This window comes from Scomber scombrus, chromosome 16 (genome assembly GCF_963691925.1).
Source record: "Scomber scombrus chromosome 16, fScoSco1.1, whole genome shotgun sequence".
Lineage (NCBI taxonomy): Eukaryota > Metazoa > Chordata > Actinopteri > Scombriformes > Scombridae > Scomber > Scomber scombrus.
Genome location: NC_084985.1, coordinates 12,600,515 through 12,628,497, shown reverse-complemented (window position 1 = coordinate 12,628,497; position 27,983 = coordinate 12,600,515). Strand labels below are relative to the sequence as shown.

At 38.6% G+C, this 27,983-nt stretch overlaps 3 protein-coding genes across 4 annotated transcripts; 2 read left to right on the top strand and 1 right to left on the bottom strand.

Annotated features, from left to right (window-relative positions):
* Window positions 1-1,326: 1,326 nt before the first annotated feature.
* Window positions 1,327-3,147, bottom strand: LOC133996661 (leucine-rich repeat and immunoglobulin-like domain-containing nogo receptor-interacting protein 1). The gene has a single exon (XM_062436268.1). It carries the CDS (start codon window positions 3,145-3,147, stop codon window positions 1,327-1,329), a length of 1,821 nt encoding a protein of 606 aa, XP_062292252.1.
* Window positions 3,148-14,367: 11,220 nt separating this feature from the next.
* On the top strand, window positions 14,368-23,228 carry LOC133995846 (procathepsin L-like). The gene is made up of 8 exons (XM_062435340.1): window positions 14,368-14,441; window positions 15,389-15,509; window positions 15,616-15,738; window positions 18,366-18,521; window positions 19,873-20,097; window positions 20,454-20,619; window positions 22,942-23,047; window positions 23,128-23,228. The coding sequence occupies exons 2-8, from the start codon at window positions 15,390-15,392 to the stop codon at window positions 23,225-23,227; spliced, it is 996 nt and encodes a 331-aa protein (XP_062291324.1). The 5' UTR covers window positions 14,368-14,441; window position 15,389; the 3' UTR covers window position 23,228.
* A 796-nt stretch (window positions 23,229-24,024) lies between these two features.
* On the top strand, window positions 24,025-26,647 carry LOC133995845 (cathepsin S-like). Of its 2 annotated transcripts, XM_062435338.1 has the most exons (8): window positions 24,025-24,238; window positions 24,846-24,973; window positions 25,161-25,283; window positions 25,398-25,544; window positions 25,648-25,872; window positions 25,960-26,125; window positions 26,325-26,427; window positions 26,500-26,647. In XM_062435338.1, the coding sequence occupies exons 1-8, from the start codon at window positions 24,025-24,027 to the stop codon at window positions 26,597-26,599; spliced, it is 1,206 nt and encodes a 401-aa protein (XP_062291322.1). In that variant the 3' UTR covers window positions 26,600-26,647. The 2 variants fall into 2 exon arrangements, with proteins under 2 accessions (XP_062291322.1, XP_062291323.1); XM_062435339.1 differs by lacking the exon at window positions 24,025-24,238 and having other exon boundaries at window positions 24,806-24,973.
* The last annotated feature ends 1,336 nt before the right edge of the window (window positions 26,648-27,983 follow it).

Genomic DNA, 27,983 nt, shown 5'->3' with positions numbered 1-27,983 from the left:
TTATATCCACATTACTGATTTTTTTTTTCTTTCTTTTTTTAATGTCTTGTGTAAATATTTTGTGAAAGCAACAATAGTCATCCTTACAATATTATCACAATATCAGTATTGAGGTATTTGGTCAAAAATACTGTGTTTTACTTTGTCAGTATCATCCAGCCCTACCAGTGAGTGGAGGTTGCTGCATTTTGCTGTTATAAGAACACATGTAACACATGTAACATATTGAAGAACAAACAAGTTTTGTGGTTCGCTTCAGCAAAATCAGCAAATCTTTACATCTGAGATGAAAGCAGTGAATTTAGGCATTTTTGCTTTAATAAAAGGGGTTAAACAATTATTCAACTATCAGCACAGTTGCAGGTTAGTGGATCTTTCTTGGCTGTTAGGCAGACTCCTCTAGTATGTATTTTCAGTGCTATGTCACCCTAAAACTGCACAGTGACTACAATTACTGGCTGGAAACTACTAAATAAGAACACAAACAACATTTTGGAAAGTAAAATTACTTTACTTTATGCAGCAAATGAAGTGGTTTATTTGGGAAATTTAAAAAACTTACATTCCAAACATCCATCAAAGAGTGAGTACAGCAGTAAATATGACAATGTTAAAATACATGCAAAAATATACAATACATAAAGTAGATTTGACATGCTTGATGCAAGTATTGCACACATGAACCTTAATATAAGGTTAACATCCCTATGACTATATTATACTTATTTTGTGACTGCTATCTGCGGACCATAATAATTATTTTTGATAGTGTATTTTTCCTAAAATGTAAATGTGCTCTTTAAAACCAAATGTACAGAAAAAACAAACAAACCATAAAGATTGGTCATGTCTGACAGACCTAAACTCAGTTCTTGTACATTATCTGTACTGAATTCTTAAATAGTTTCTATAAATAAACATCAAGCAATAAGCAATTAACTGAATAATTTACATCTTTACATGCATTTGGCCTATTAAATACTGCACACTATGATTGCTTTGCATGCAGGCTCTGTTATGTAAAATGTTGGAGCTTCTGTGTCATAAAAGAGACAGACACGAAAAATAATCTGAATAATAATGTCCATGTTTATGTTCAACATTCCTAAAATTAACTTAAAATCTATATTTTCACATATAAATTTGAATTTGAACAGTTAGCCGCTGGTGGACACAAGCTATCATGCTTCAGAAATTAAATTCTAATTATAAATCTTAATTTATGAGTAGAAATTGGAGCTGTAATCATCAGGTAGTTTTACATTTTGCAACTGCTATCTTGTGCCAACTCATTCTAGGTGTCTAATTGACTTCTCACTTATTGACTCATATTAGTTTCATGGTGAACCTGCTGGTCTCCGTACCTGTGCCTCCAGCACTACCTGACACGGCGCTTCGTGGCACATAAGCAATTGTGGCCGTGTGTTTTATTTGCCCTTTGCTCTTACTCCAGAAGAACATGAAAATGAAACATATGCTCACAGAGCTGAAAAATGAAGCAAGCCCAATAGTTGCTGCCACCAGTAATGTCTTGAAATCAAATGGGAGTTTCTGAGGTCCATTCACACCAGGAGAGGCAGACGGAAAGGCAAACCAACTCTCAAGACGAAAGGGGTTTTTAGAAGATGATGGAAAGCATCGGACATGAAGGCTGACGGGCAGACTCTCATTTCCTGCTGCATTAGATGCCACACACAGGTAAGTACCACTATCTTGGGGCTGTGCATAGCGGACCTCCAGTGAGCCATTGGAGAGAGCTCGTATTCTTCCAATGGGCGATAATGGTCTTAGCTGTGGGTTTAGCCAGGTGACAGATGGCTGAGGGTCACCTTCCGCGTTGCAGTAAAACACCACTGTGTGTCCCTGATCCACTTTCACTTCTTGAGGTTTGTGGTTCAGAATTCGAGGCTGCCGACAGGTGAGCAAACCTGGGAGCTCAGCTTCAGAGAAGTCCAGAAAATTCCAGCCCTGCAACTGTACAGAGGTAGTGCAAGTTGGTGGATATCCACCAAAATCCAGATAGAGGCGCCTGCGCACCACCCATAGCAAACGACAGTCGCATGCAAGTGGATTGTTGTCAAGTCCCAGACTTTCAAGGGTGTCCAATGAATGAAAAACTCTCTTCTCGAGTGTGGTTAGAAGGTTTCTAGACACATTTAGCAATCTGAAGCGTGCCAGTCCCCTAAATGCTCCAAGCTCAATACGCAATAACGATCCTCCAACTAGATGGAACTCTTGGAGACGCAGCAAGTCATCGAGCATCGCATGAATGTAGGTGATTGGATTAAAAGACAAGTCAAGGTAAACAAGATATACAAGATGATGCAAAGGGATATAGGGAACAGTACTAAGATTGCAGTGTGTGATGGTGAGGGACGTAAGATTTAGGCCAAAGAGACTATTTCCCGACAGGGTCTCTAGCCAGGGACAATGAGATATGAAAAGTTCCTTTAGACGCACTAGATGACGGAAAGAGTAGTTTGGCAGTGAGTTGAGGCCAAGCCGGTGAAAATAAAAGCTTCTCAGCCCACTAAGTTGTGTGAGCGCCTCTGTCGGCACAGCAGTGAGATTGCAGGCATCAAGGTGCAGCTCCTGTAGGCTGGTTAGGCCAGTGAAAGCTTGATGAGAGATAAAAACTAAGTCATTTTCTTCTGCCTTAATAAACTGCAGGGACGTTAAATCTTGGAAAGTGAAATCTAGGAAAACAAGGATCTTGTTGTCACTTATGTCCAGTAACTGCAGTTTTTCCAAACCAGCAAAGGCTCCTACAGGAATTATCTTCAGGTGATTGTGAGCAAGACGCAGAGTTAGCAGACTATGCAAGCCAAGAAAAGCTTCCACTTCAATTATTGCCAGGAAGTTGTCACTTAAATCCAAGTCCAAGAGATGTGTTAAAGTCTGAAACTGCTCACGCACCAGAGTCTTTATTATATTATGAGTTAAGTTCAGGAGTTTAGTGTCTTGTGGGAGACTGTCAGGCAACGTGGTAAGTTGGCCATAAGAGCAGTTCAGCTCCAGCACCGTGGTGTTGCAGCGACAGGAGTGAGGACACAGCCGGCGTGTTTCAGATGTTAATGCCAGCCCTGCCGCCAACAGGTACAGAGCTCCCCAGCACAGCCTTTGATGGACAGCAATCCCCACAAACATCTGGTGGCCTGCCTGCATGTTTGTGTATGTGTTTGTGAGTAAGAGAGAAAGAGAGAGAGAAAGCCATGAAAAGGGTGTGATAGCGATAAAACACCCTGGTGTCACCTCATACAAGAGAAAAATGTGAATAACTTTTTTTTTTATTGTCAAGAAATCTTTTATGCAAACGAATTTATCTACTTACAAGTGTTGTGTGTGTATCCAAAGCCTGATATTATTTTATTCCTCTGTGCTATAGTTGTCCAAAAGCTATAAAAAATACATCAATGAGCCACACCACTGCACTGGGTGACTTGTTTCTTCACTACAGAGAGTTTGGTCTCTTTACTTTGTTTAGAAACAGTTCCTGGGACTAATAGCAGTGATCACATTTTCACTTATTGACTCATATTAGTGAGAGAAGTTCTTTGAACAGCAAATAATACATGCACATGTGCAGGAATGTGATTCTGTTACCAGACCTTGTTCACTTACCTCAATGTATATAACTTTAGTATAAAATCAAGCTACTGAAGCTCTGTAAAAGGAACAGCCTTACACAGAACAACTCTCCAGAGGACTGAAAATGTGATCTGTTTCTAAACAAATTACTGTGACTGTAATCTTTGTGGTGAAGGAGTGTTGTGACCCAGCATAGGGAAAAACACTGGTGCAACATGAAAGATGAGACTCCCCTCTTACCAGCTCCCAAGAGCCACCGGCAACAGAGGATCTGCAGCCCTTTAAAGGTTTTATTTAAAATATTAAAAACAGTAAAACAACATACACAAAAAATGTAATTAAAGCTACCAAAAGCAACCTAAGATTACCTACTCAAATGAAAAGAACAAAAAAGCCAACCCACTTACCTCACTGCTATCGTAACAAAAACAGGAGAAAACAGAATTAAACAAAAATGCTATCCACCCCTACCAAACTCAGGCTGGTATATCACGTTAGGAAATCTACATGCAACATTTTAACACTGAAACATGTTGGGTGGTTGGAAGTGAAAAGAGGAGGGCTCACAGAAGCTGGGAGCGTGAACCAATCAGATCCCTGGAACAACGTACACACTCACAACCCTTCAATCAAAGCACATACATAAGCACATTTCTACATACACATAGAAAATGTTCATATGACATCAGGGTCTTAACAGGAGGTCTTCGGCACAGTAATACAATATATCAGGCTTAAGATGCACACACAATACTGGTTTGGCTCCGCAGGTGAGATTTGTTGACTTAAAAAAAATATATAGAAAATGTCCAACCATATTTTTTAATATAAGACAGAAATGCAAGAAGACAATCATTGTGAAGATGTGGCGCACAAGAATCTTTGCTTGAAAATACAAATCATATCCACAGAACATCATGAACATCATTATTATGTAACAAAGCTGCATAGTTACATATTTATATTTCTTAAATATTTGTCACAAGTGCTTGAAGTATGTATTTGCTCTTTTCTCACCTCTTGGACAACAGGAAGTAGCTTTTCATAACCAGACAGCTGCTGATGCACAGTTCTCTCTCATCGGTCCTACAGACACTGAAGAAACATCGAGACAGAAAGCAAAAGAAAGGCAGAATTTGTCAGATCGTGATGCTGAATCATCTTTGGTAGACAGTTTAGAGTTATGTTGTTTATATTATTGCAGGATTATTAATATAATATCAGAGCTGCAGAGGTAACAGTGTCATCCATCCACTTTGTCTCCTCTCATCCTCATTCATCTTCATCCTCCTCATAAACTTGGATACCTGATTCAGCTTCATCATCACACGTACTGTTATCCCGAACATCGTAAATGAACCTTTTGCAGTGATTGCATACACAACCATGATGTCTCAAAGGTCCTCCTGTCCTAATAACATTTTAACACATCTACTTGCAGAGGAGGTGTGTATAAAAGGTGTCAGATGTCAGTTTAAGTTCCCAAGCACTATCACAAAAAACAGTTTAAACAATTAAGGTGAAGGCAGTGGTTTTGTACAGTAGCTGGTTTTTGAAACTGTTTTTGAGGCTGGACAGTCAGGGTTCAGATGAGTAAAGTGCTCTGATGTAAACCACCATTAAATAACTGGTTAACTCTAGACCAACAGAAAATGCAGTGAAATCAGCAGAACTTGTCTCCTACTATACAATTTTATCTGTCAACTGTTGAGTGTCAATTGACAATAAGTGGCATCTTCACAACACAGACTGACTGGACTGAGATTGGCCTGCATGGGTTCATCTCATTCACTGTCTTTCTCAACTTCAGTGTCCAGTTAAAGCTAAAATATCCATTGGACTGTTGGAAGATGAAGACATTTTGAAAAAAGAAATACAAAGAACAACAAGTCTCATCCTTGTGTTTTAGTTTCATTCTTGGAGTTTGAAGAGTAAACGTGCAGCACACGAACTGCTCAGTTATCTGTGGGTCCTTAATTATTCTAAATATCATCTCTCATCAGGCGAATAATAATGTCAAAGGAACACATACTCTTTGTGATTTATTACACTCAATAAATGACATTTTGTTTATTTAGATACTTTGGCTACTGTGAAGGCAGATTCGGCATGTTTTGCTTATTGAATCTATTTAACAAGATGATAATGTGAAAAAATGTAGCAGCAACATACTGATGAGAAGTCAATCACTTTGGGACAACATACCCCGTCTTTATGGGATTTTCTTTTTTATTAGTCAGTGTTTTAATAAAAGGTTCAGGTTCAGAGCCAGTCAGGCAAATATTATATTGCTTTTCAATTGGTCTATTTTTCCTCATCTTGCATCATTTCCTGTAAGATGTAAGATTTATGAAACTTTGTAGTTTCAGTTCAGGAGAGGGAGGCATGTATACCCAGCCAATATGAATATGATCTCAGTGGGTCTACTTGGAAGGGTCATAATTCACATTGTGCTCCTAATTCACATTTCTAGATCTTTAAACATATTCTCTTTTCTCCAAACACCAGATACCAACAATTTCTCATAGCAGCAAAGGCAGAAAGATGTTTAAATGCTTTCTTGACTTTCAGACCAACAACAATTAGAGTGAATACAATTGTAAAATGATGATGATGATGATGATGATGATGATGATGATGATGATGATGATGATGATGATGATGATGATGATGTGACAAAGATGTTTCTGTGAGTAGGGAGGCTGCCACTACAGATCATAATAGGCTCTCACTATATTTGAATTGTTGGTAATCCACCAGTAGGGGGCAACAAAAGCACAAAAAAAGATGTTTTACTTTAAAGAAATATGTTGACACTGTCCACAAGTGTTTTGTGATATTACATAAAGATCGATTGTTTAAAAAAAAAAAAAAAAACCCAGTTATAGTCAATTGCTTTCTGTGATCACATAATTCATTCATAATTCATCATTTAAAGAAACATGGAAACAGGAATCTGAGGTAGCAGCTAACCACTGATAAACCTGTAAAATGAAAAAGGAGTCAGCTCATCAAAAATGTGTGACTTGTTGAAATGCACTGTATGAGTGGCCACCACAGTAGTGATATAAAGAAAATAACACCTTAAAGTGTGAAGCCACCCTCAGTTTTGACAGTTCTTCTCACATGTTATGTTGAAAGATGCAACACTGTGTAGCGTGTGCGAAGAGGGACGAACGGAGGAAAACAACAGAAGGGACATTTTTTTCATATATTTGTGACATTTGCAGCAGAAATTATGCTCAATAGAGCCAAAAAGGTTATTTTAAAATTCAATGTATACTTTTTCTTATCTCTGCAGACAATTTTGTGCTTGAATCTCTGAGAATTCCTAAATTATTTTCCACTTACAGTGAATAATCCTATTTTATAGGCACCAAATATTCAAAATTTCAGCAAAAATATACCAGAAGCATGAAGAAATGATGTCTTACTGTATCTAAAATCATATATTTCAAAAGATAATTTTGTCTCAGCATACTTCTAGAAATATGGAGTCTGACTATAGTCTGAGTGATGGTGATAACAGCAGCTCTCCGGAGCAGTGAACGATGGAGTCTAACTCCTCCTGAACTCCTCTGGGAGCACACATGCCAGAGAATGAAAGTAATGTACAGAGGTGAAATCACAGTCATTTTCTGAGGCTTGACAGCTTTAAGAGCTCAATTACTGAGAAAGGTGATATATAAGGTGCAGAATTACAGTGATCCTATGTAGAAAGCAAAGAAAAGAAAGTATTGCAACTCACCGTTTCTTCAGTCTGGAGGGCTTGTCATTGCAATCGCTCCGTTTTCACAATGTTGTGGTGCATTTGCAAACAGTGTCTCTTTCCCTGAGATTGGCGGTGGATAAACTGTAGATGCAAGTAGAGGGAATTTGAAAAGAACAGAGTGCATCGTTTGGTTTTGCAGCTCTTCCTCAAGAATACATCCAAATGAAACCTGCAATCTGAGAGAAACACAGACAGACGTATAAAGACAAGAAAGCTTCTCTTTGAAACGTTCAGCTCTGGAGGAAGCGCGATGCTGCAGCTCGGTTCCCCTGTTGCCTTTCTGTCCTCATGGCAACAACAACCTGGCTCTGAGACTCGCGGGTGCTAGGCACATGCTGGGGGATTATATGCACTCGCTCGTGGACTGCATCCAACAAGCTGCACTGGATGACAGGGGGTAAGCACGGGTCAGCCAAATGCAGAGATTTAGGAGCAACACCAGATGGGAATGAATCTAATAATGACACTTAGATATAAAGGAATACCTGCTCAGCTCTTTTGTCTGTTAGAGCCAATTTATTAAGACAAAAATAACTGTGCTGTATGTGCATTTGTTTCATATTTGTTTAGCATATTCTTGGTCTGTATGAAGTGCATTCAAACTTCTCAGGTGTAAAAAATATTAGTGTCATATTAGTTTTACTTCGTATTATTAAGCCACAAAACCTCCAGCACAACCTCTTTTTTAGTACAACATCCTAACATGTCCTCTCTTAATTCTGTATTGTCTTAAAGGACAGGTCCAAATGAAGATTAAAAGAGGTTTTGCTCACTGTTATCATTCCTCTCATTCATACTGAACATTAGAAGATCCTTTTCAAATGTACTCACAATATAAGTGATAGGGGAAAATCAGTCCTCATTTTAAGGAAAAAAATTACTTGCCAGTTTAGGTGAAGATAATGTGATGCTTCACCAGTCTGAGTTAGTCCAATAAAGTGGATACCTTCCAATGTTACAGTCATTTTAGTAAAAATGTCCCTTTTTGTGTCTTGACATACTATTTTTCTGTTCTGCTGCAGTGGAAGAATACAAACAAAAAGCACTAAAAAGACTAAGCTGCAAAGATATTGACTTGAATTTACTGATTTGTACATATTAACATCAATTCAACCTTTAAATACATTTTTGCACATAGGGAGGACTTTGGATTTTGTTCCTCATCACTTACATTGAAGGGACATAATAGCCTGTATGAAAAGGAGAATGATTAGAGCAAGAAAAACGTGACAATGTTTGCTTGTGCATCTGACTGAAAATTTGTGAACCCGTCCTTTAAGTTGCAGAAACTAATTAATGAAAATGTCCTGAATTGGTAATAAGTGCAATTACTCAATCTTACGGCATTGGCAAACATTTGCAAGCTATTTGCAGCATAATAGTAGTAAAACTCTGATGTCTTGATGGTGTGGTGTACTTGGTTATAAACAGGCTAATTTCTCTTTAAATAATCTAATTTATTTAACACCAACAAGGCAAGTCAGTAATGGCACCCAACTTCATTTTCTTGGGGTTCACATCAGACTCTGAATTCTGCCTTCACACTCAAAACTGTCCATTCACAGCAACAGCAGGTAGGTACTAAAAATGTCAAGTGAAGGGCCAAGAATGGGCAACTTAAATATTACATGTTAAAAATAATATTCACAGTGCTTGTGGACTTATTCATGTCTTATGTCTCAATAATAACATATTCTATTCATGCATTCAGATTTTGCTGACTCATGTACAAGAGAAATGGTTTGACTTTGTTTTCTTTTCCCCTCAATGGTTGAACGTCACGCCACATCTGTGGGCCTTATAAATTTAACAGGTGTAAATTCAAAGGTAATATATAAAAAAAAAGCAATCAGATGTCTTAAGCAGCTTCACTGCTCAGCTGCAGGCTTACGTGGCGTGGTGACACAAAAGATGCGCGATCACCACAGAAGAAGAGCTGGTGCTGAGTCAGCAGCTTACCATCTGGTACCTTTGGGAACCTGCGTTCATCAGCGAAACTCTGTCCAAGCCCGGATTCAGGGAGAGAAAAGATCAGTGACGAAAGCCAATTAAAACCTTGGCCAACCCAAGCTTCAAAATTCCATAATACCCTCCCACCTTTTCTCTTCTTTTCCATCAGATTGTTTCGTCATCACTCTTTCCTGTAGTGGTGACAGCTCTGATGATTCTGGGTAATACTGTCAGGCGTGCAGCACCAGATACACTATTTATTAGGGACCGAGCCGAAAGGCAAGAGGGCGAGGACTCCAGAGGAGTCCTGCCCTTGCCTGGAGGCAAGGACCCTATTGTTTTTTGTATCGTTTTTTTTATTTTTTATTATTATTCTATCGACACTTTGCGCCTTAATTTGACCCCCTAAACCTGCTCCAAAACTCACCAAATTCGGAACGCACATCAGGTCTGGCGAAAAATTCGATAAAATGGAAAAACAAACAACATCGAACTCTCTAGCGCCACCTAGAAACACTAAAACGGCCACTACGCCTGATAGGAATGTCGTAGAAAGATCAAACCAAAACTCAATTTTTTGTCTTATTAAGACCTACAAATCACACGCTGACACCCCTGACCTAAATCCAACAGGAAGTGCACAATTTGCTGTTACATGTGGGATTTTTGACGATTCTTGGCCTGCTACAAACGCTATCTTGTCCGAGGGCGTTCATCGTGGCGGCTTCAAACTTAAATAGCTGACTGAGCACACCCTGCTGCACAAACGATCTGAACAACTTTTCCATTACTCGTCCGGTTTGGATTTTAGAAGCCCTCAAAGGTCAAGTGCCCAAAAACCCTCGCCAAAACGCTCCCATAGACAATGAATGGGAGGAATGTCTCATGCCACTTTGACCCTAAATTTGACCACCTAAACATGCTCCAGGACAGACCAAATTCAACACGCACATCAGGTCTGGCCATAAATTTGATAAAATGGAAAAATTAACCCCAAAAGTGCCAAAATGGACTCTCTAGCGCCACCTAGAAACAGTAAAACGGCTCTAGCACCACCTAGAAACAATTAGAAACGGCCACTACGCCTGATAGGAATGTCGTAGAAAGATCAAACCAAAACTCAATTGTTTGTCTTATCAAGACCTACAAATCACGCGCTGACACCCCTGACCTAAATCCAACAGGAAGTGCACAGTTTGCCGTTACATGTGGGATCTTCGACGATTTTTCAGCCACCTAGAAACAGTAAAATGGCCACTACGCCTGATAGGAATGTCGTAGAAAAGATCAAACCAAAACTCAATTGTTTGTCTTATCAAGACCTACAAATCACGCGCTGACACCCCTGACCTAAATCCAACAGGAAGTGCACAATTTGCCGTTACATGTGGGATTTTTGACGATTTTTCAGGCTTTTCAAAATATATATATTATTCCTGCATACTTTCAGTTACAGACTCCATTCAAACGTCAAAATGTAGCCACAAGTCTCATCTATAGATGTGTGTAATTTGGTCTAGCTATGTTTTATACTTTTTGATCTACGGCCCCAAATGTGCACCCTGTTCCTCTCCCATTCAATCCCAAAAATCTCCATTCTGTCTGCCCATGCCCTGTCCTCATGCTCTGCAGTCGTTAACTACCATGGCAACGACTATGTGTTGGCTGAGCCAGGTTCATTTGTGGTCTTAGTGTGCCACCCAGTGGAGAAAACTTGTCATGATACCTGATAAGGAAGTTTTTTGATTCTAGTTCAAGTTTATTGACTGTATTATTATGATTTTAGATATCTGTGCAGTCTGTCAACTATTTCACTGACAATGCTGTCTAAGTCTAGATCAAACACAAATTACATGAGCATGAACTACAAACATATCTACAGGTTTCACTGGAAATAAGTTCCTCTCCTGTTTGACTCATCAAAGTGGCAGTTCATTTCAGTTGCTCAGTCTAAATGTCTACACAGACAGAGAGAGAGATGGTGTGTGTAACGTGTATCTACTTATTGCAGTGTCCGATAAATGCCCGGGTCTGAATGCGTCCAAATGCACCTGACGGAAACCTTTCCACTTCGCCGCGGCCCGACGTGCGCAAGGGGGCGAGGTCCCGCCCAACGCTGCTCGCAGCTTTAATTCTTTATGAAAATGATATAATCACAGCACATATTCAGCAACGGTTTGGGTATGCGGCCCATTGGAAATGCCCAGTAATGTTTCTCCTGCTGGCCTTTCCCATGAGTTCCTACAGCCAATAGAAATGACATCATGGAGATGTCACAGATTTGTAAATCACTTCTCTCAGCTCAAGGAAAGTTTTACGAAAATATATACTAGAAAGAGTCACAATTTATCTTGTTTGCAGTTTGAGGTGTCCTGAAGTACGGAGCCCGTAAAGGATCATGCAATATATTTTTAATGTTGAAGGAATCGAGCGCACGTTTTATTAACTCGTTCACACAAGTTAATAAAACGTGAGCACATTTAATTAACTCGTGCTAACGTTTTATTAAGTCGTGTGCACGTTTTATTAACTCGTGTGCACGTTTAATTAAATTGTGGCCACAATATAGCTATACGTGCGCACAAAATACTAATTCGTGGCCACGAAATAGGTATAACGTGCGCTCGAAATACTAATTAATAATATTAATATCATTCCTGGACAGCTGGGTAAACAAATCGAGCGCACCTTCTCTAGAACCTGCAATACCCTACGTCCGGACCAAATTCTGTTCAGTTTCAGCTTGAAATTATCTTAAAAACCCTTTTTCCCTGATCATCTCCTTTGAAAGTAGCATCATGTGTGTCAGACTCTCAGCTGAGGGAATACATAGGTTATATGAACCGCAGCATTTAATGATGGAGTTACAGTAGCGCTCCCTGTATGTATCACGTTGCCAAGGGAACCTATAGCCTATCAGTGATCAGAATCTAGTTTGTATTGATTTGCAGGTTTTTGTTGCTCTGACTGAACTACTGAATGTGTCTGTAGTGTTCTCTGGACATTTGTCCTTCAATAAAATCACAGAAGATTAAAAGTTCACTATATTATTGATCAGTCTGATGAAATGTGCTATTATTCCTTTAAACCATTATGTTAACACTTTGATGATGTTTTATGCTTGGTCCTGATTTGCTGAAGTCCGTTTTACACTGCTATTTTACAGCTAATAGAACCCCGATTAGAAAATTGCGCAATCCTTTATTACCACAGATAATATCTGATAAATAAAAATCATTCCACTTTGATTTGCCAAAGACTAAAGTGATTTCATAGGACAGTGTCAGAGCTTGAGCATAATTTAAATCAGCTGCATCAAGTTTAAAGTTTCAGAGCTCTACAATGTGCAGCTGTCACCAGAAATATGGGAGGCATTGAGAGTAAACCGAGCACCCAGGAATGATATTAATATATTATTAGTATTTCGTGCGCACGTTATACCAATTTCGTGGCCACGAAATAAGTAAGCTATAACGTGCGCACGAATTAGTATCTCGTGGCCACAAATTAGTATTTCGTGCACACGTCATTGCTATATTGTGGCCACAATTTTATTTTATTTATTTTACCATGATCCTTCACAGGCTCCGTACTGAAGGGACAATCTGCCAAAGGGAGATTTTTTTGCTGCAGTAGGCCTACTGCAAATGACCACTGGGGAATATTGACTGCAAGGCTGAATCTGGGTCTGTTTTTCCATTAAAAAAAGTTAAATGAAAGTTGCATATTGGACCAGGATTGGCTCTACTAGTTGTTATTTGTGATTTCACAAATCATGCTTGTAGGTTCACGCCTTTAACTCAGATTTTCAGTGAGCACTGCTTTCTTCAGCAGATGGATGTGAAAACAGCCTTCAAGTGTCAAACTCTGCAAATATTCTTCAAGGTGAACCTCAAACATTCAACTGAAGAAACGAGAACAAAAATACATTTTTGAGTGGAGGGGCATTTTAATATTTACCAAGAATTTTATTAATAAATTGCATATTATGGGGTTTCTGCAATTTGAGTATCCTGGATTATAAATTTTAAATTGTAATAAATACAAAAATAAGCAGAATATTTTCTGATTTTAATAAAACACATTTTGTATTTCCCTTTTTGTTGTTGTGTATTTGTGTATTTTACAGTACATTGTGTTAAAATATGCACACACAGTAATTGCAAGGCACTGGAGAGGAGATTCACACTAAGGAAGAGGAGTATAAGCATGTTTCCTAACACAAAATGTCCTCATCACAACAACCTTTCACACAAACAGGAAATTTTGAGATAGAATTCACAAAAATTCACATAATACACCAACACATGTTAGAAAAGAGAAAACGAGCCAGAGGCTCAACCCCCTCCGCCTCCTCAATGCAGCTCAAACAAGCAAACAAACAAACCAACAACTGGGTCAAACCCTCAAGCAATCCCCCCACCATATAAACACAAGCATATAACATATCATCATCACCCTCCAGCTATTAATATGAAAAGATTTGTCGATGTGACGCTGCTGTTTCTCAGGAAGTTCAAACCAAGTGCTGCCATCATCACAAATTCAGTCTGACAATGTTGAATCAACATCATTAGCTGAAATGTGGCTTGTGTTTGTCCTCTTTGCCAAGAAACCATCTCAGCCCATGTGTCTCTTGTTCAGTCTAACCAGGTGTAATATAATTCAATAACTGTGTTTTGGTCCTGTGTTAGCCGCTTTTGAATAATAAAAGTAAGGGACACTCAACTAGAAAATGACGCTGCTTAGTTCCTGTCAATCTGCATTTGTTCAATTTGTCACCACACTTTTCCATTCACAGGCATTTCTGTCACATCATTTACTGACATTATGTCTCACTCATCATTTACTGAAATTACTTCTAATTAAGGTTTTTCTTTCCATTTCTGCTGCATCATGTAACTTTAGTTAATCCCTTCTCACAGACTGGAAGGGTATTTTGGGCCACTGCAGCTTTTTGTAAATTAGATTCACATGACAAGCCAGAGTGAGTTAGAAAAAAAACCACAGTGTTTGTATGAGGAAACGCTACTTCCTCTTTTTAATGGGCAGGTCTGCTGGTCTGTTATGTTAAAAACGATCTGTTACGTTAGAAACACTTGCAATTTCTTCCTGGGGCTACTTCAACAAGGTAAATGGAAATTATTTCTTCCACTCTCTGGGAAAGGCATTTAGTTTGTTTGGCTGGTATTTTGTGTGTCAAGGTCCACTGATTGAGTTTATAGCGATATAATGTGCATTAACATACTCTAGGATGGAAAGATTTGCTGATAAAAATGTTCAAAGATTGCATTAAACAGGTTTAAACTTCATCTTAAAAACTGTTTTTAAGGAGAAAGATATAAAAGGCTAAAAATGTCTTCACCTTGCTTTAAACAGTTATGCAGTGGCATTCATGATCGTGTTTAATCTTGAATGCAGTACACCATGTTGTGGTTTTAGACTCGGTGAGCCAAAGCTGATCAGATGTTGATACAAACTGATGCTATCAATCTGCAGTCAGGAGTTTACGGACAAGTTATTATGAAATTTCAATACTTTTAAGCCAATACAAAAAGGCATTCAGTATTTCCAAAACAGAATTTTGCTCTTGGGGGGGGTTGGGGGTTGGGGTTATAGACAGCAGTTAGAGCATCATGCTAGGAAGTAAAATCCACAGAAAATATAGTTGAATAGAAATGGTAAAAAAGAACAATGAAGCTGAGGCTTTAGTTTCAGTGTCTGGCCAAACATTCCTGGGGAAGCTAATGACTTCAGTTTGTAAAAGTTTGTAAAAATCCCGGCTATAGCCCTGATCATACACTCTGTAAAATGATTTGAAAATAATTGAAATTTCCCAGAAACTAAGGTGATATCTTCAACTGGATTTTTGTTGTTCAACCAACAAAACCCACAAATATTAAGTTATGTATCACAAAAAAACAAAGAAAAGCTGAGAAACTTCACAATTAAGAACCTGGAACTAAAATGTTTAGCAATTTAGCTTAAAAAAAGCCTGACAATGATCTGCCAATCAAATAACAGATTAGTCAACTAACTAAGAATATTTGCTCATTGAATGTGTTTTTACCTCTGCAGGATGCATATTCTTTGTTCAGTGTTGCTTTTGGCCTCTCTGGTCTGCATCCACTCATCATCTGCCTTAAATAAAGTGTGGGAAGAGTGGAGAATCAATCATCAAAAGGTTTATGCTAATCAGGTAGGGTCCTGAAAACTTTTACTCTCTTTGCTGTCAAACAAACAGACAAACACACATACAGGCACCCAAGATGCCTCAGATTAGGCAGTCCTTCTTTTCATTTCAGACTGAGCATGTCTTCAGGAGAGCAGTATGGGAGAAGAACATGAAACTAGTGCTGAGACACAACCAGGAGGCCTCAGCAGGAAACCACAGCTTCACACTGGGACTGAACCACCTGGCTGATATGGTAGGTTGCTTCTCTAACAGTAGTCTTAGTCTCCAGCTGAGGAAACAGAGACTCATATCCTTCAGATCACAAACAAGAGCCACACACAGACCTACTTTACACCTTCATCTGGAGCAATTCATCACTCAATTTATGACAGCTTTAACACACATGGACAAAACTGCATTGCAAAATATAATGTAGGTTTAGACACGCAGATAATTTGATTATTATCACTTAATCAGTGCTAAAATAAATCTAATATAGCAATAAGGGTAATTGAAAAAATATATGTAGAAAGCTCATTCAAATGCTTATTTGTTTGTGTGATATTATAGTTGATTAATAATAATCCAGCAAGGTTCCGCTGCTATGCTAGGTACAAGTGGGTGTGCAGTGACGAATTTACAAGAGCTAACCTCAAACCAGGACAGCCAAGTAGGTCAGAAGGATAACAAGGAATAATCAGTATTTCTTATCCCTAGAAAGAGTGTCTTCTTGTGGCTCCAAGCTAATCTCTGCATCACTTACATCTCTTACAAGGCATTTTACAACTTGTAATTTGCAACCTCACTGTGTTTTATCTGCTATAGCTCGAGCTTCAAGTTGAGCTACCTTGATTTGGCTTTGTTCTGTAATACAGCTTCCAACACTTGACACACTTTTAAAAATATTCACCTAGAAAACTAACAAATAAACAAAAATACATCTAATAGACTGGACTGTACTGTTAGTATATAATATGCATCATCTCTGAGCAATAAAAGTCTTTTTCTCTGCTCTATGGATTTTCTGCTAATTACCTAACAATATAGTGCTCATATTATTATTATTTGTACCATATATTCTGGTTTGAAGAAGAAAAAAAAGAGTATAAAGTTGCAGTATTGCATGCTTTCCCACAACCCACAACTTGCCAAAGTAGCCTTAGATTGTCAATAAAAGACCCCTCTCTGGAGATACCGAGGAAGAAAAGAGAGGAAACACCCCTCCTTAAAGATTATTCACAGAAGCACTCCTACAAACTGCAGAGCCAGAATAGGAGCAATCAGATCAAGATGATGCAACTATTTGGTACAAAAATGTATCTGAGAGACCTCTGGTGGATACAAACTGCATAACAAACACTTTGGCACTGAACACTAGTCCTTAATTTATCACCAATCTCTCCCAGGACCCCTTCAGATGCCTGCTTGACATAACAACCTGAAGTACATTCACACTCATTGACCTTTTGCTGGTACAAGATGGTTGTCACTGACCAACACTGTTAATCTGCATTTAGGTTTAAACCTGCACCCTATGGGCGTAATTTAAACCCTTACTGATGGAGCAGCTCTAATCTTCCTTTATATAATCTGATTTATTTAATCCACTATAGGCTGGACCAGTCTGGACAATCAGGACTATTATATGCTAATAGGCTGATAAACTGAAGGCTGATAAACTTACATAAAGTTGTGTGCAAACATTTATTTTTCCTTTTATCTGTTGCCAACATACTTTCATTCAGTTGATGTAAATTCAGCTCTAGCATTGAAAGAAACAAAGACTGTCAAAGTGGGGAAAAAAACAATTACATGTTTGATCGAAAAGCATTATCTTTTAATTGTCTGCTGATGTATGATAATTAAGTATTTTATGTAAAAATGCATTAAAAACAAATGTTAAATGGTACCTTTATAAGAGATGATAATTTGGTGTAATGTGCAGCAAATGTAATGCAAAGAAATAGTGATTATATATGTGTATTGTTGTTGTAGACATTTAGTTTTATGTTTCAGTATGGTTTCCCTGTTCAGGCCTGTGTGAACGAAGGTTTTTTGGGGTAAACAGGCGGAAAAACTCAGGAGGAAGGCCATTTACAAAGCTACAGTGGAAAGCACCAGAAAGATGAGGCTGTTTTTTATTTAGATCCTGAAGACAACAGGAAGCCAGAGCAGTGAATTTCAAATGGGTATGACGTGTCCATGTTCACACGGTCTCTGATGGACCCTGGCACTGATGCTCTGTAGCTTTTTGGACTCCGGTCAGAAATCATGAATGAGAGTGTTTTACAGTTGCCTAAGAGACAAAATGTAAGGACGATTTCACATGGGTGTCATCATCATTAAAACTAAGGCGCGAGTCAAATCTGACACAAGTGAGATGATAGACCTGGTGTGGCGTCATAGATGAAATAAAGATAAAGTTTGTTCTCTTCTGAAGGCAGAAGTTCAAACTAAGATTAGAATAAGAGGAACTTGTGGTTGATTTTATAATTGCTTGCTGGTGTTACGAAAGCAACAAAAAAAAACCTGTCGTCAAAGATTTTAGACTATTTGTACATACAGTAAAACCCTCCAGATGCCTTTTGTGAATGCTGACAGCAGTTCTCATTATGGACAGATCAATGGTTGCATGCTGGAAACAATCACGTGGAGAGAAACTTTTAGAGGTGTTTTAATTCAAAATGGACGAGTTGAAACTCACTGAAAGTGACATGTATTTTGTCATGTCCTCACACGGCTTTATGTGTTATAAATAAATGCAAAATGGGTCCAAATTTAAGATGGGTGCTGTTGTGCAGAGTTCATTACAAATGTTTAATAATGTTATGCTTCCTTCATGTGCATTTCATATATTTACCAACTCTCCTCTCTATGAAGACAGCTGAGGAGGTCAGTGAGAAGCTGAACGGCCTGAAGCTGGAGGATCCTGTTGAGTTCAGAAACAACACTTTTATAAAGGACCTGAGTGGCTTAACATTACCTCAGAGTGTGGACTGGAGAAAGGAAGGCCTGGTCAGTCCGGTCCGAAACCAAGTAAGCACTGCTATCAGATTAAATATTCATAAAATGAGGAAATCTAATGAGTAAAAAGTGGATAATCGTGACCCTGGAGTTATGACGTTATCTGCTGAAGCTTCACAAAGTATACAGATTAGTATAATTTAGTTTGAATACAAAAAAACAATATATTAACCACTGAAGGGAGTTATGATAAGACATTTAGGTACAGACAACAATATAGCTGCATTTATACATTTGGTTTTCATTGACAGCATTGAACTCATAATGCAGTTCGTAATGTTTTACAAACAATAAAATTTAAGACAATTAGACAGAATATTCAAAAATGCTTCTCCAGTAATCATCTTGCTCAGTTTGTTTTGTTTGGCTCCTTCCTCTTTCTTATCTATTTGCTTCTTTTATGTCTGGACTAACTGGGGTCTCTGTCAGTGTCTGAGCTCTGAATGTAGTCGCTGTCATCACTGAGTCTGCTGCAGGACTCAAATTACAACCTTAAACAGACAAAAAGCCAGTTAGCAGCAGCAGCTAGCATCCTGAATGTACACATATTAACAATTTGGCAGTCATTGCTGTCATTTTTGAGTAGTCAAAGTAACTCAAGTCACTAATAACATTAATTATTGCTAACAACTGTGCTAACGGTGTAAAATCTGCACACAGTTCAGACCAGATTAAAATCTGACTTTAGCTCAGTTGGTGTTTTTATCAGTAATTCATGAAGATTTGGATAAATTAATACATTTTTATGTTACAAAACTAAAGATTGAGCAACATTTCATGAGCCTTTCAGCTCCTTTAACGAGTCGCCGAGCAGGTCACATAGCAGAGAGACAGAATCTGATGGTCGTCCACTCTACATTCTGACCACTGATTGGTGCTTTGCAGTTGGAAACTTATAACACCAAGTTTGAGACTGATTAGTGCATAAAACAAAACAAATAAATCTGCAGAAATGTTAGTAACTTGTCTAAGAATACACACTAAAAATCATTGGGGTTATTTTTTACCCAATCTGAGTCAATATAGCAACATAATACTGGGTTAATGTTACTCAGAAAGCTGTTCAAGACAAGGGGTTGTTTTTATTTTAGTGTTGGGTTATTTAACCAAACTAAAGCTTCTTATAATCTGCTCCATAAATGTCACAGTTTATTATTTATTGTTAAAAAAGTTGTGTCTATTTTGAATGCCACATGCACATCATTTTGTACAAGAAACAAAATATTTGTGACAGTTTTTAGCTAAAGCTTATTGTGTGTAACACTGGATCAAAATAACAGATTGCTACTGTTCAAAGTTAACCTAATGTTGTATTGGTGCATGTAACTAGTTAGATTTATTATCTAATTATATATTTCATTAGGGATTATGTGGATCATGCTGGGCCTTCAGTTCTCTGGGAGCCCTTGAAGGCCAGATGAAGAAACAAACAGGTGTCCTCGTACCCCTGAGCCCGCAGAACCTGGTGGACTGCAGCACCTACGATGGAAATCACGGCTGCAACGGAGGTTACATCTCCAAAGCCTACACATACATCATCCGCAACGGAGGCGTTGACTCAGAGAGCTTTTACCCCTACGAACACCAGGTCATCCTCAGCTTCTTTGTCTCTTTCCTTGTTTCCTTTTTTTCTGGTGCAAGCCTTATAAATGTTTGGATACAGTATTTTCAGAAGATCTGATAAGAAATTAGAAGAAAAAGCATCATGCAATGAGTCATTTCATACATGGAAGAAGCTCTTTGAGAAATCTATTTTTAGCTGAGGTATATTAGCCTTATATTTACATTGTACATATGCAGTGTGATTGCATGAATAACGTAGATGTATATCATCTGCTGAATATTATGGTTTGATTGAATAAATATCACAAGCGTAAGTGTTTTTTTTAGACAAAAAAAATGTATGTTTCATTAAATACTGAGTTTTGACACTTCTACTTGTAGAACGGAAAATGTCGCTACTCTGTGAAGGGAAAAGCCGCCTACTGCTCTAACTTCCACATCCTGCCACGTGGAGACGAGAATACTCTGCAGGCCTGGGTGGCCACAGTGGGACCTGTTGCTGTGGCCGTCAACGCCATGCTACAGTCTTTCCACCTCTATAAAGGAGGTGAGACCAAAGGCTTGTGGTTAAGGTTTTGGTTTAGTAATGTAATGAGACGCTTCAGACATTTTAGATTTCATTTGGTGTGTTTAAAAAATCCCTATTATTATTAGCATATCTGTCATTTAGGGAAATACCATGTTATCTAAGTGTGACTTCCTTTTGCTTCAGTGTTTCGCCTTTATTTAAAACGTATGTGAAGTGAGCCACACTCTGCACAACATGTCTCACTCTGTTGAAATATTGTTATCCCCACGCAGCTGAAACTGTTCACAAAACCACATTTCTTCTCAAATCTAAACGTTTAACGTTTGAGGTTTAACTGCTGTAAGGGTGAAGGTTTTATTTAAATATATAGTATATAGTTAGAACACATTTCTACACAATTTCTGTCTTTACTTTAATATTTGTAAAGTTAATTCTTCATTGCTTGTTTTTGGATGGAGGCATATCATGTATGAGTTCATTGTATTTTATCTTATAGACCAAAAGCAGTAAGGACTAAACAAATAAATCAGCACACGTGTGACCTAAAGGTGCATTGTTTAGAATTTAGTGACATTTAGTGGAACAGACTTGGCAGAAATTAAATATAACATTAATAAGTGTGTTTTAATTAGTATATAATCCCATGAAAAGATTATTCTACACACTTGGAGGTGGATGGGAGGGGGTATTCAGCTGGTTGCAATCTGCAACCTCACCACTAGATTCCACTAAACTCTACAGACTAGTGCTTTAACAGGATGAACTCTGAATTAGATGTAGTCCCATGAAGCTACAGTCCCGTTCACTAATCATTAAGAACCAAATAATTAGGGCCCGAGCAGCGACTGCAAGTCGCCTGGCGAAAGCCCTATTGAAATTGTAATGTTTATTATTATTATTATTATTATTATTATTATTATTATTATTATTATTATTATTCCGACATTTCGTGCCCCAATTTCGCCCCTTTCCCAAATGCGAAAATGCTTATACTTTTGCACGGACGTCCGGCCTCATCCGAAATTTGATATTTTTGGGTGGTCGCACATGGTCGACGCAGAATGGCGGAATAGCGCCCCCTACAAAGTCCAAAAATGCCCATAGGGAATTTTGCTAACTTTGTCCTATGCTCACAAAATTCGGTACACATATGTATTATACCCACATATGCAAAAAAGCCTCTTGACCTCATGACCTCAACCCAACAGGAAGTCGGCCATTTTGGTTTTGATTTTTCCCGCCTAAAATTAACTCCTCCCACAGCGTTCGCCCGATCAAGTTCAAATTAGGTACGCAACATCTCCAGAGCTAGCTGAGCTTAAGTTGTGCTCTGCGCATCCGTAGGTCAAAGGGCGTGTCTGCCAGGGCTCAACTAACTTTGGCGTGCTCGCCATGTACACACGAGTGGCTCTCACGCCCACATACTTCATCCAATCAGCTTCAAACTTGCTGGACATGATGATGGCTCCGCCCTGAACGTCCCAATATATTAACTTCCCACGTAACTCATAGCGCCCTCCGGTGGTAACAGGAAGTTAACTAAGATTCATTAAAATTACATACTTTGCCCCATCAACACCATTCAGAACCAGTTGGTGAAGCTACATTATGAAGACTGTGAAGCTACGAGTAATGGAGTCCGTGTGGCGACGCGGCGACCATCAATTCCACGCCATGAAAATACGTTTGGCTTTTTGATGGCTTTATTGAACTCGTATCATCATGAAAATTGGTACACAGGTCCAGGGTGCCGACCTCAACGTCTCCATTCGCTCATAGGCGATCTCACTCGTGTCGCCCCCTAGTGGAAACAGGAAGTGCCATATTTTACATCATCATTGTGCGATTTCCACAAAACTTCACATGTGTAATCACTGTCCCACCCTGAACGCAACCGCTTGTGTTTTGTTACACTCTACTGCCCCCTGGTGGATGAACCATCAACCTCTCATAACTCCTTAATGCTTTGTCCAATTCACTCCAAACTTCACATGACTGATGAGTGGCCGCCCTGAACACACCAGACCACACCAGACCATATGTGTAACTACCTGTGACTGCCCCCTACTGGATGAACGAAACATTGCATTTTTGGCCTCCTTCCAGGTTTTTTCTCCCTTTCTGCTTCACGCCACAGCCCCGCCATGCCTCAGGCCCCGCAGTGGCATGGGTGAGCGAGGGCCCGCCATCGCCGCTTTACATAATGATTTTTAAGTGTCAGACATGAGCAGGCAGTTGTAAAGCCACTGTGAGGCTATAGGGGGATCAGTGTCATTTTATAGCTTTAAACTTGATTGTCTGAGCCACTGTAACATTTTATTAACCCTCTGCATCTTTCAGGTTTATACAACGCACCCGACTGTAACCCAAAATTCATAAATCATGCTGTTCTGGTTGTTGGCTACGGTTCAGACAGGGGACAAGACTTCTGGCTGGTGAAGAACAGGTACGTTTTGATTTCAGATGTGTTACATCAGTCAAAAGAAATGTGTGACTTATAATATTTGAGTGTTTTTGTGGTTCCAGTTGGGGAACTGCGTGGGGAGAAAAAGGCTTCATTCGCATTGCGAGGAACAAGAACAACCTCTGTGGCATCGCCAGCTTTGCTGTTTACCCCACACTGTGATCATGTGACCAGACACCTGAAACACATCTCAGTAGAGTTTAAGTTATTTTATTTGATAACTGAGAACAGATGTTTTTGAATTATTGACATAAAGCACATACCGTACAGAAAGGCTGCAATATATTATATTAAAAATACGATATATAATCAACAATATTTAAATCACCTTTTGTTTTGGTATCATTTCTATCTAATGTTTTAAAATTTTGAGAGTTTCTTCTATAAGCTCTCATCTTTCATTTTCTCTCATTTTGGGGGGCATATTACTTGTAATTGTATATATTATTAGTCTTGACACTGCAGTTTTTTAAATATTCTTAATGGATTCATTTAATGTTTTGTGCATAATGAGGAATGTGGATTTTGTCCCCTGTGGGCACCAAAACCTTTTTCAATATTAATTTGGGCACCTGAACATTGTTTAAAAACAGGCTTGAAAAACTGTGAACCCTCCTTTAAGGAGATTAAGACGTGGATAAATAAAAGATAAATGAGCATTATTATAATTGTTAGTAGTTGAAGTAGTAAGAGTTATTGTGGTAATATTTCAAACATGTCAACAAGAGGGAAAAGTTATGTAAAGGATAGCTACAATTTTGGTCTTGGTGGTCAATGTAAAGGTTTTAGTCTAATATATAATCATTAAATGTTATGTAATTGTTGTTGCGATGGTATGGCTGGTGATGTTTTGTCTGTTTTCATTGTGGCTGTCAAGGCATTTATGGCACAGTTGCTAAGTCCAAGACAAATTTCCCTAAGCGGGACAATAAAGTATATTGTATTGTATTGTATTGTAAATGATTTGTCACCATCAGCCTGTGTCTGGTTCATTTTCTTCATCAAACTTAATCATTATCAATTCTATTTTATTTTCAAGTTTATGTAAAAATAGAGGTACAAAGGCATGTTTTACACATATTCACTCTCCTTTAACCCTCATGTTTTACTGTTTAGGCTATAAGAGGAAGAGGTGGATTCATAACAATTGGCCCGTAATCGCAGCAGAGTGGTGTAAGTAGTAATTAGTCTTACTGCATTAATGATGATATCAGGTGGAAGTTGCAGCAGTATGACCAGCAGAGGCAGAACAGCACAGTGGTTGATCAGCTGTAATCAAACTGGCTGCTGTCTTTAATGATTTGCAGGTGTGCAGCAGCTCAGGTATAAATAGTGACTTTTTAAGAATGCAACTTGGATTTTCCCTTAGTCATCTGGTTAAGTGGGTCTTATTTGAGCTTCTCTGTAGCGTCAAGGTGAGGACTAATACTTTCCAGTGATGGTTTTGTGGGAGTTTTTTTTAGTGTTTGTATTTACTTGACTTATAATTAACTTTGATAGCAGAAAGATAGTGTTTGTTTTTTTTACACCTAGAGCAAGAGCAATCTCCTCATTTGCCAGTGGATGTCATGCATGAGTCACTGATCTATTTAATGATCACTTTTACTATAAGAGTTTAGTCATGTTTTATCTCCCTACTATTTAATGTAATTGCCATCTGCTGGAGGCTTTCAAACTCTCTCAAAGTTTGCTGCAGCTGTCCAATCAAAGAATAAACCCACTTCTAAAACTTTAAGTCTTGAATGAAGCTTCCCCCTGTGTCATGTGTTTTGTTTCGCAGATCCAGAAATGTGTCGGAGCTTGCTTTTCGCCCTCTTGTGTGGATTTGCAGTGGCCATTATCACACCAGATCTGGATCGACACTGGGAACTGTGGAAGAAGATGCATAATAAAGTGTATAATGAACAGGTGAAACCAAGGACCTTTTTGAAATTTGTCACTTTTAACTGTATCTGTATATGCTGAGTCTCTCTGCATTGTGAATTAATGAATTACCTAAAACAATCTGTCTTCATCTTTCTGTATATCAAACTATTTTGTATTAAGGATAACTCAGCTGTTATGTATTACATCTGGTTAATAATGCTGTTTTCAGAATGAGGAGTTGAGTCGTAGGCGGATATGGGAAGCAAACTTGGATATGATAAATGTTCATAACCTGGAAGCCTCCCTGGGCTTGCACACCTATGAGTTGGCAATGAACCACCTGGGAGACCTGGTGAGTGGGCTACAGTGATACTGATGTAACTAAAAATCACATTTAGTGCCATCCTGACAATTTGACACACTGTAAAATGCACACATAATTTACTGGAAATGTTTCTTCATTTAGACCACTGAGGAGGTCACTGGCACACTCACGGGTACCATTGTGCCCTCTGACCTGGAGAGGGTTACCAACTTTGTAAATGTTGGAAAGGCTCTACCAGAGTCACTGGACTGGAGAGACAAAGGCCTGGTGACTGAGGTCAAGTCACAGGTAAGGTCATCCCTCAAAGTATCACTGCACACTAACATGAGTTTAACATCTGCACTAGTTGGCTTTAGCCTGTGCATTCATGAACAATTTCTTGGATTCGTAGGGTGATTGCGGCTCTTGTTGGGCCTTCAGTGCAGTTGGAGCTCTGGAAGGGCAACTTAAAAAGACTACAGGGGTCCTGATGTCCCTGAGTTCTCAAAACCTTGTGGACTGCTCCATAAAATACGGCAACAATGGGTGCGGTGGTGGCTTCATGTCAAATGGCTTCAAATACGTCATGAAAAACCAAGGCATAGACTCTGATGCAGCCTACCCCTACATAGGAAAGGTGAGCTTCGGAAATGATGCTTGAGCTCAACTGTGGTTAAACATTAAGAACTGAAATCTGCAACTCTCCACATCACTTTCTCTTCAGCGTGGTCAGTGCAAGTATAACGCTCTTTATCGGGCTGCTAACTGCTCAGGATATGCCTTCATACCAGAGGGGGATGAATCTGTATTGAAGGCTGCCTTAGTGGAGGTTGGCCCCATTTCTGTGGCAATTGATGCCTCAAGGCCCAAATTTGTCTTCTACCGCCATGGTGAGTAGTTACGACCGAATTTACAACATCGTAAAATTATGCCTTTTTTTCCCCCTCCCCTTCTATAAAACTGGCCTGTGGTTTGTCTCAAAATGTCGTCTGAATTTGCTGGTGTGAGGAAGTGAGTTTTCTCCATCTTTGTCTGGTTTCAAACTGAGAATACTTTTGCTTTCAACACATGACCTGTGTGGTCCAACAGGTGTCTACAGGGACCACAGGTGCAGCCATAATGTGAACCATGGAGTGCTGGCTGTGGGCTACGGCACTGAGAGAGGACATGACTACTGGCTGGTCAAAAACAGGTCAGTCTGAGACTCATTTACTATTTTAAAGGTTTTATTTCGGTTTCTTTAATTAAATACTTTTAATTGCAGTTGGGGTGTACGTTACGGAGATGAAGGCTACATCAAGATGGCTCGAAACAAACGTAACCAGTGTGGCATCGCCCGCTATGCTTGTTACCCTATCATGTGATCAACAGATGACTCAGTTCTGGATGTAAATATCTATAATTTGATCTTATTTTATAAAATAAACACTTGGACTTGTGATCCTTTTCTTTTTTTTCCTTCAAATGCTACGGAGTCAGCATATTGGTTTCACTCTAATTCCTCCTTTTTATAAGTCTTGAATTTCTGTAAAGAACTTTGGCAACATTCACAGTAGCCTTAGCCATCTCAGACAATGACTGCAGCCACTGAAGAGAACTTAAGATCCAGAAAAGATAGTCAACAATGAAACCACTAAGTTTCAAACAATCAATCCTTTTCACTGGCGTATATGAAGATGGCTCCTTTTTCCATTAATTGACCCAGTAAGCACAATGCAAAAGCCTTCAAACTGACCTCACCTAAATGTAATACAGCCTTGATTACTTGCATCAGTTTTTTTGCTTTGGCAAGTCAATGTCTGTGCAAAAGAATCGACTTAGTCTCCTTAAGCTGCCAGCCAGATGACCGCATACTAAAAGATGGAGGTGAAGAATATAAAGTATCATCTTAAATCTTTTATTTCATGATGGCAACTATCTACCTTGAAGTTAATGTACAAAGTCTGTTTTGGCTAAAGGCGAAACGCTTAAATTTGCAGCGTTTTTGTAAAGCAGAGCCCATTATTTAATGTTGCGAGAGATATTGGCTATATTGTTAAAGAAACAATATAAATCTCATTTTGCAGTATACTACATAGTCATATCCTTCAAACTTACTTTTTCTACTAATAAAGATAAGATGACTGAATGAAATGTCTACATTAATGTATCTATAGAACAGTGACAGATCTGTCCTGAAAATCAAGATATGAGGTCAGTGGGTTCATAGTAAAGTAAAATGTAAGTGTGAAACAAATCTCTGAATTAAGTAAAAATTTATCTCATGCTTTGCAATGCAATCCATGACATAGTTTATTTGTTGAAGTTTTATTTCCATTATAATTTTCTTCATAGAACTGGATAAATGGCACAAAAGTGCAGACCCCAGCATAATGAACAACTCTCACATAAAATAAATACAGCACCTTTTCAGCATCACTAAAATATTCTCAATATGCAGAAGTAATAAATACTGAATTTACCAAGATTTTCAGTCTTCATTTACAAAACACAAAGACAACACACAATAGATTTTGTCATATTGAACTTTTTTTTTTTTGGATTTGTTTTCCTTGATCTTTTGTTCCACAAATTCCATACTTGCACGTACAAACATCTACAGTTTCTACACACAGTACATTGATTTTTGAATTGAACTCACATTTAGAGTACAACCTTTATTATTTTAATAAACAGGTTAGAGTCAAACTAAAGGAAACGCAAACATAAACTCCTTCAGTACAATTACAGCGAAGGATTCTTAGTTCT

Bases quoted from the DNA above. Each gene is read 5' to 3' on its own strand.
- LOC133996661 (XM_062436268.1), bottom strand. From the start codon at position 3,147: ATGTTTGTGGGGATTGCTGTCCATCAAAGGCTGTGCTGGGGAGCTCTG.
- LOC133995846 (XM_062435340.1), top strand. From the start codon at position 15,390: ATGCATATTCTTTGTTCAGTGTTGCTTTTGGCCTCTCTGGTCTGCATC. The intron at 15,739-18,365 runs GTAGGTTGCTTC...CTCTCTATGAAG, and splicing joins TGAACCACCTGGCTGATATG to ACAGCTGAGGAGGTCAGTGA. The intron at 20,098-20,453 runs GTCATCCTCAGC...TTCTACTTGTAG, and splicing joins TTTACCCCTACGAACACCAG to AACGGAAAATGTCGCTACTC.
- LOC133995845 (XM_062435338.1), top strand. From the start codon at position 24,025: ATGATTTGTCACCATCAGCCTGTGTCTGGTTCATTTTCTTCATCAAAC. The intron at 25,545-25,647 runs GTAAGGTCATCC...TTGGATTCGTAG, and splicing joins TGACTGAGGTCAAGTCACAG to GGTGATTGCGGCTCTTGTTG. The intron at 26,428-26,499 runs GTCAGTCTGAGA...TTTTAATTGCAG, and splicing joins TACTGGCTGGTCAAAAACAG to TTGGGGTGTACGTTACGGAG.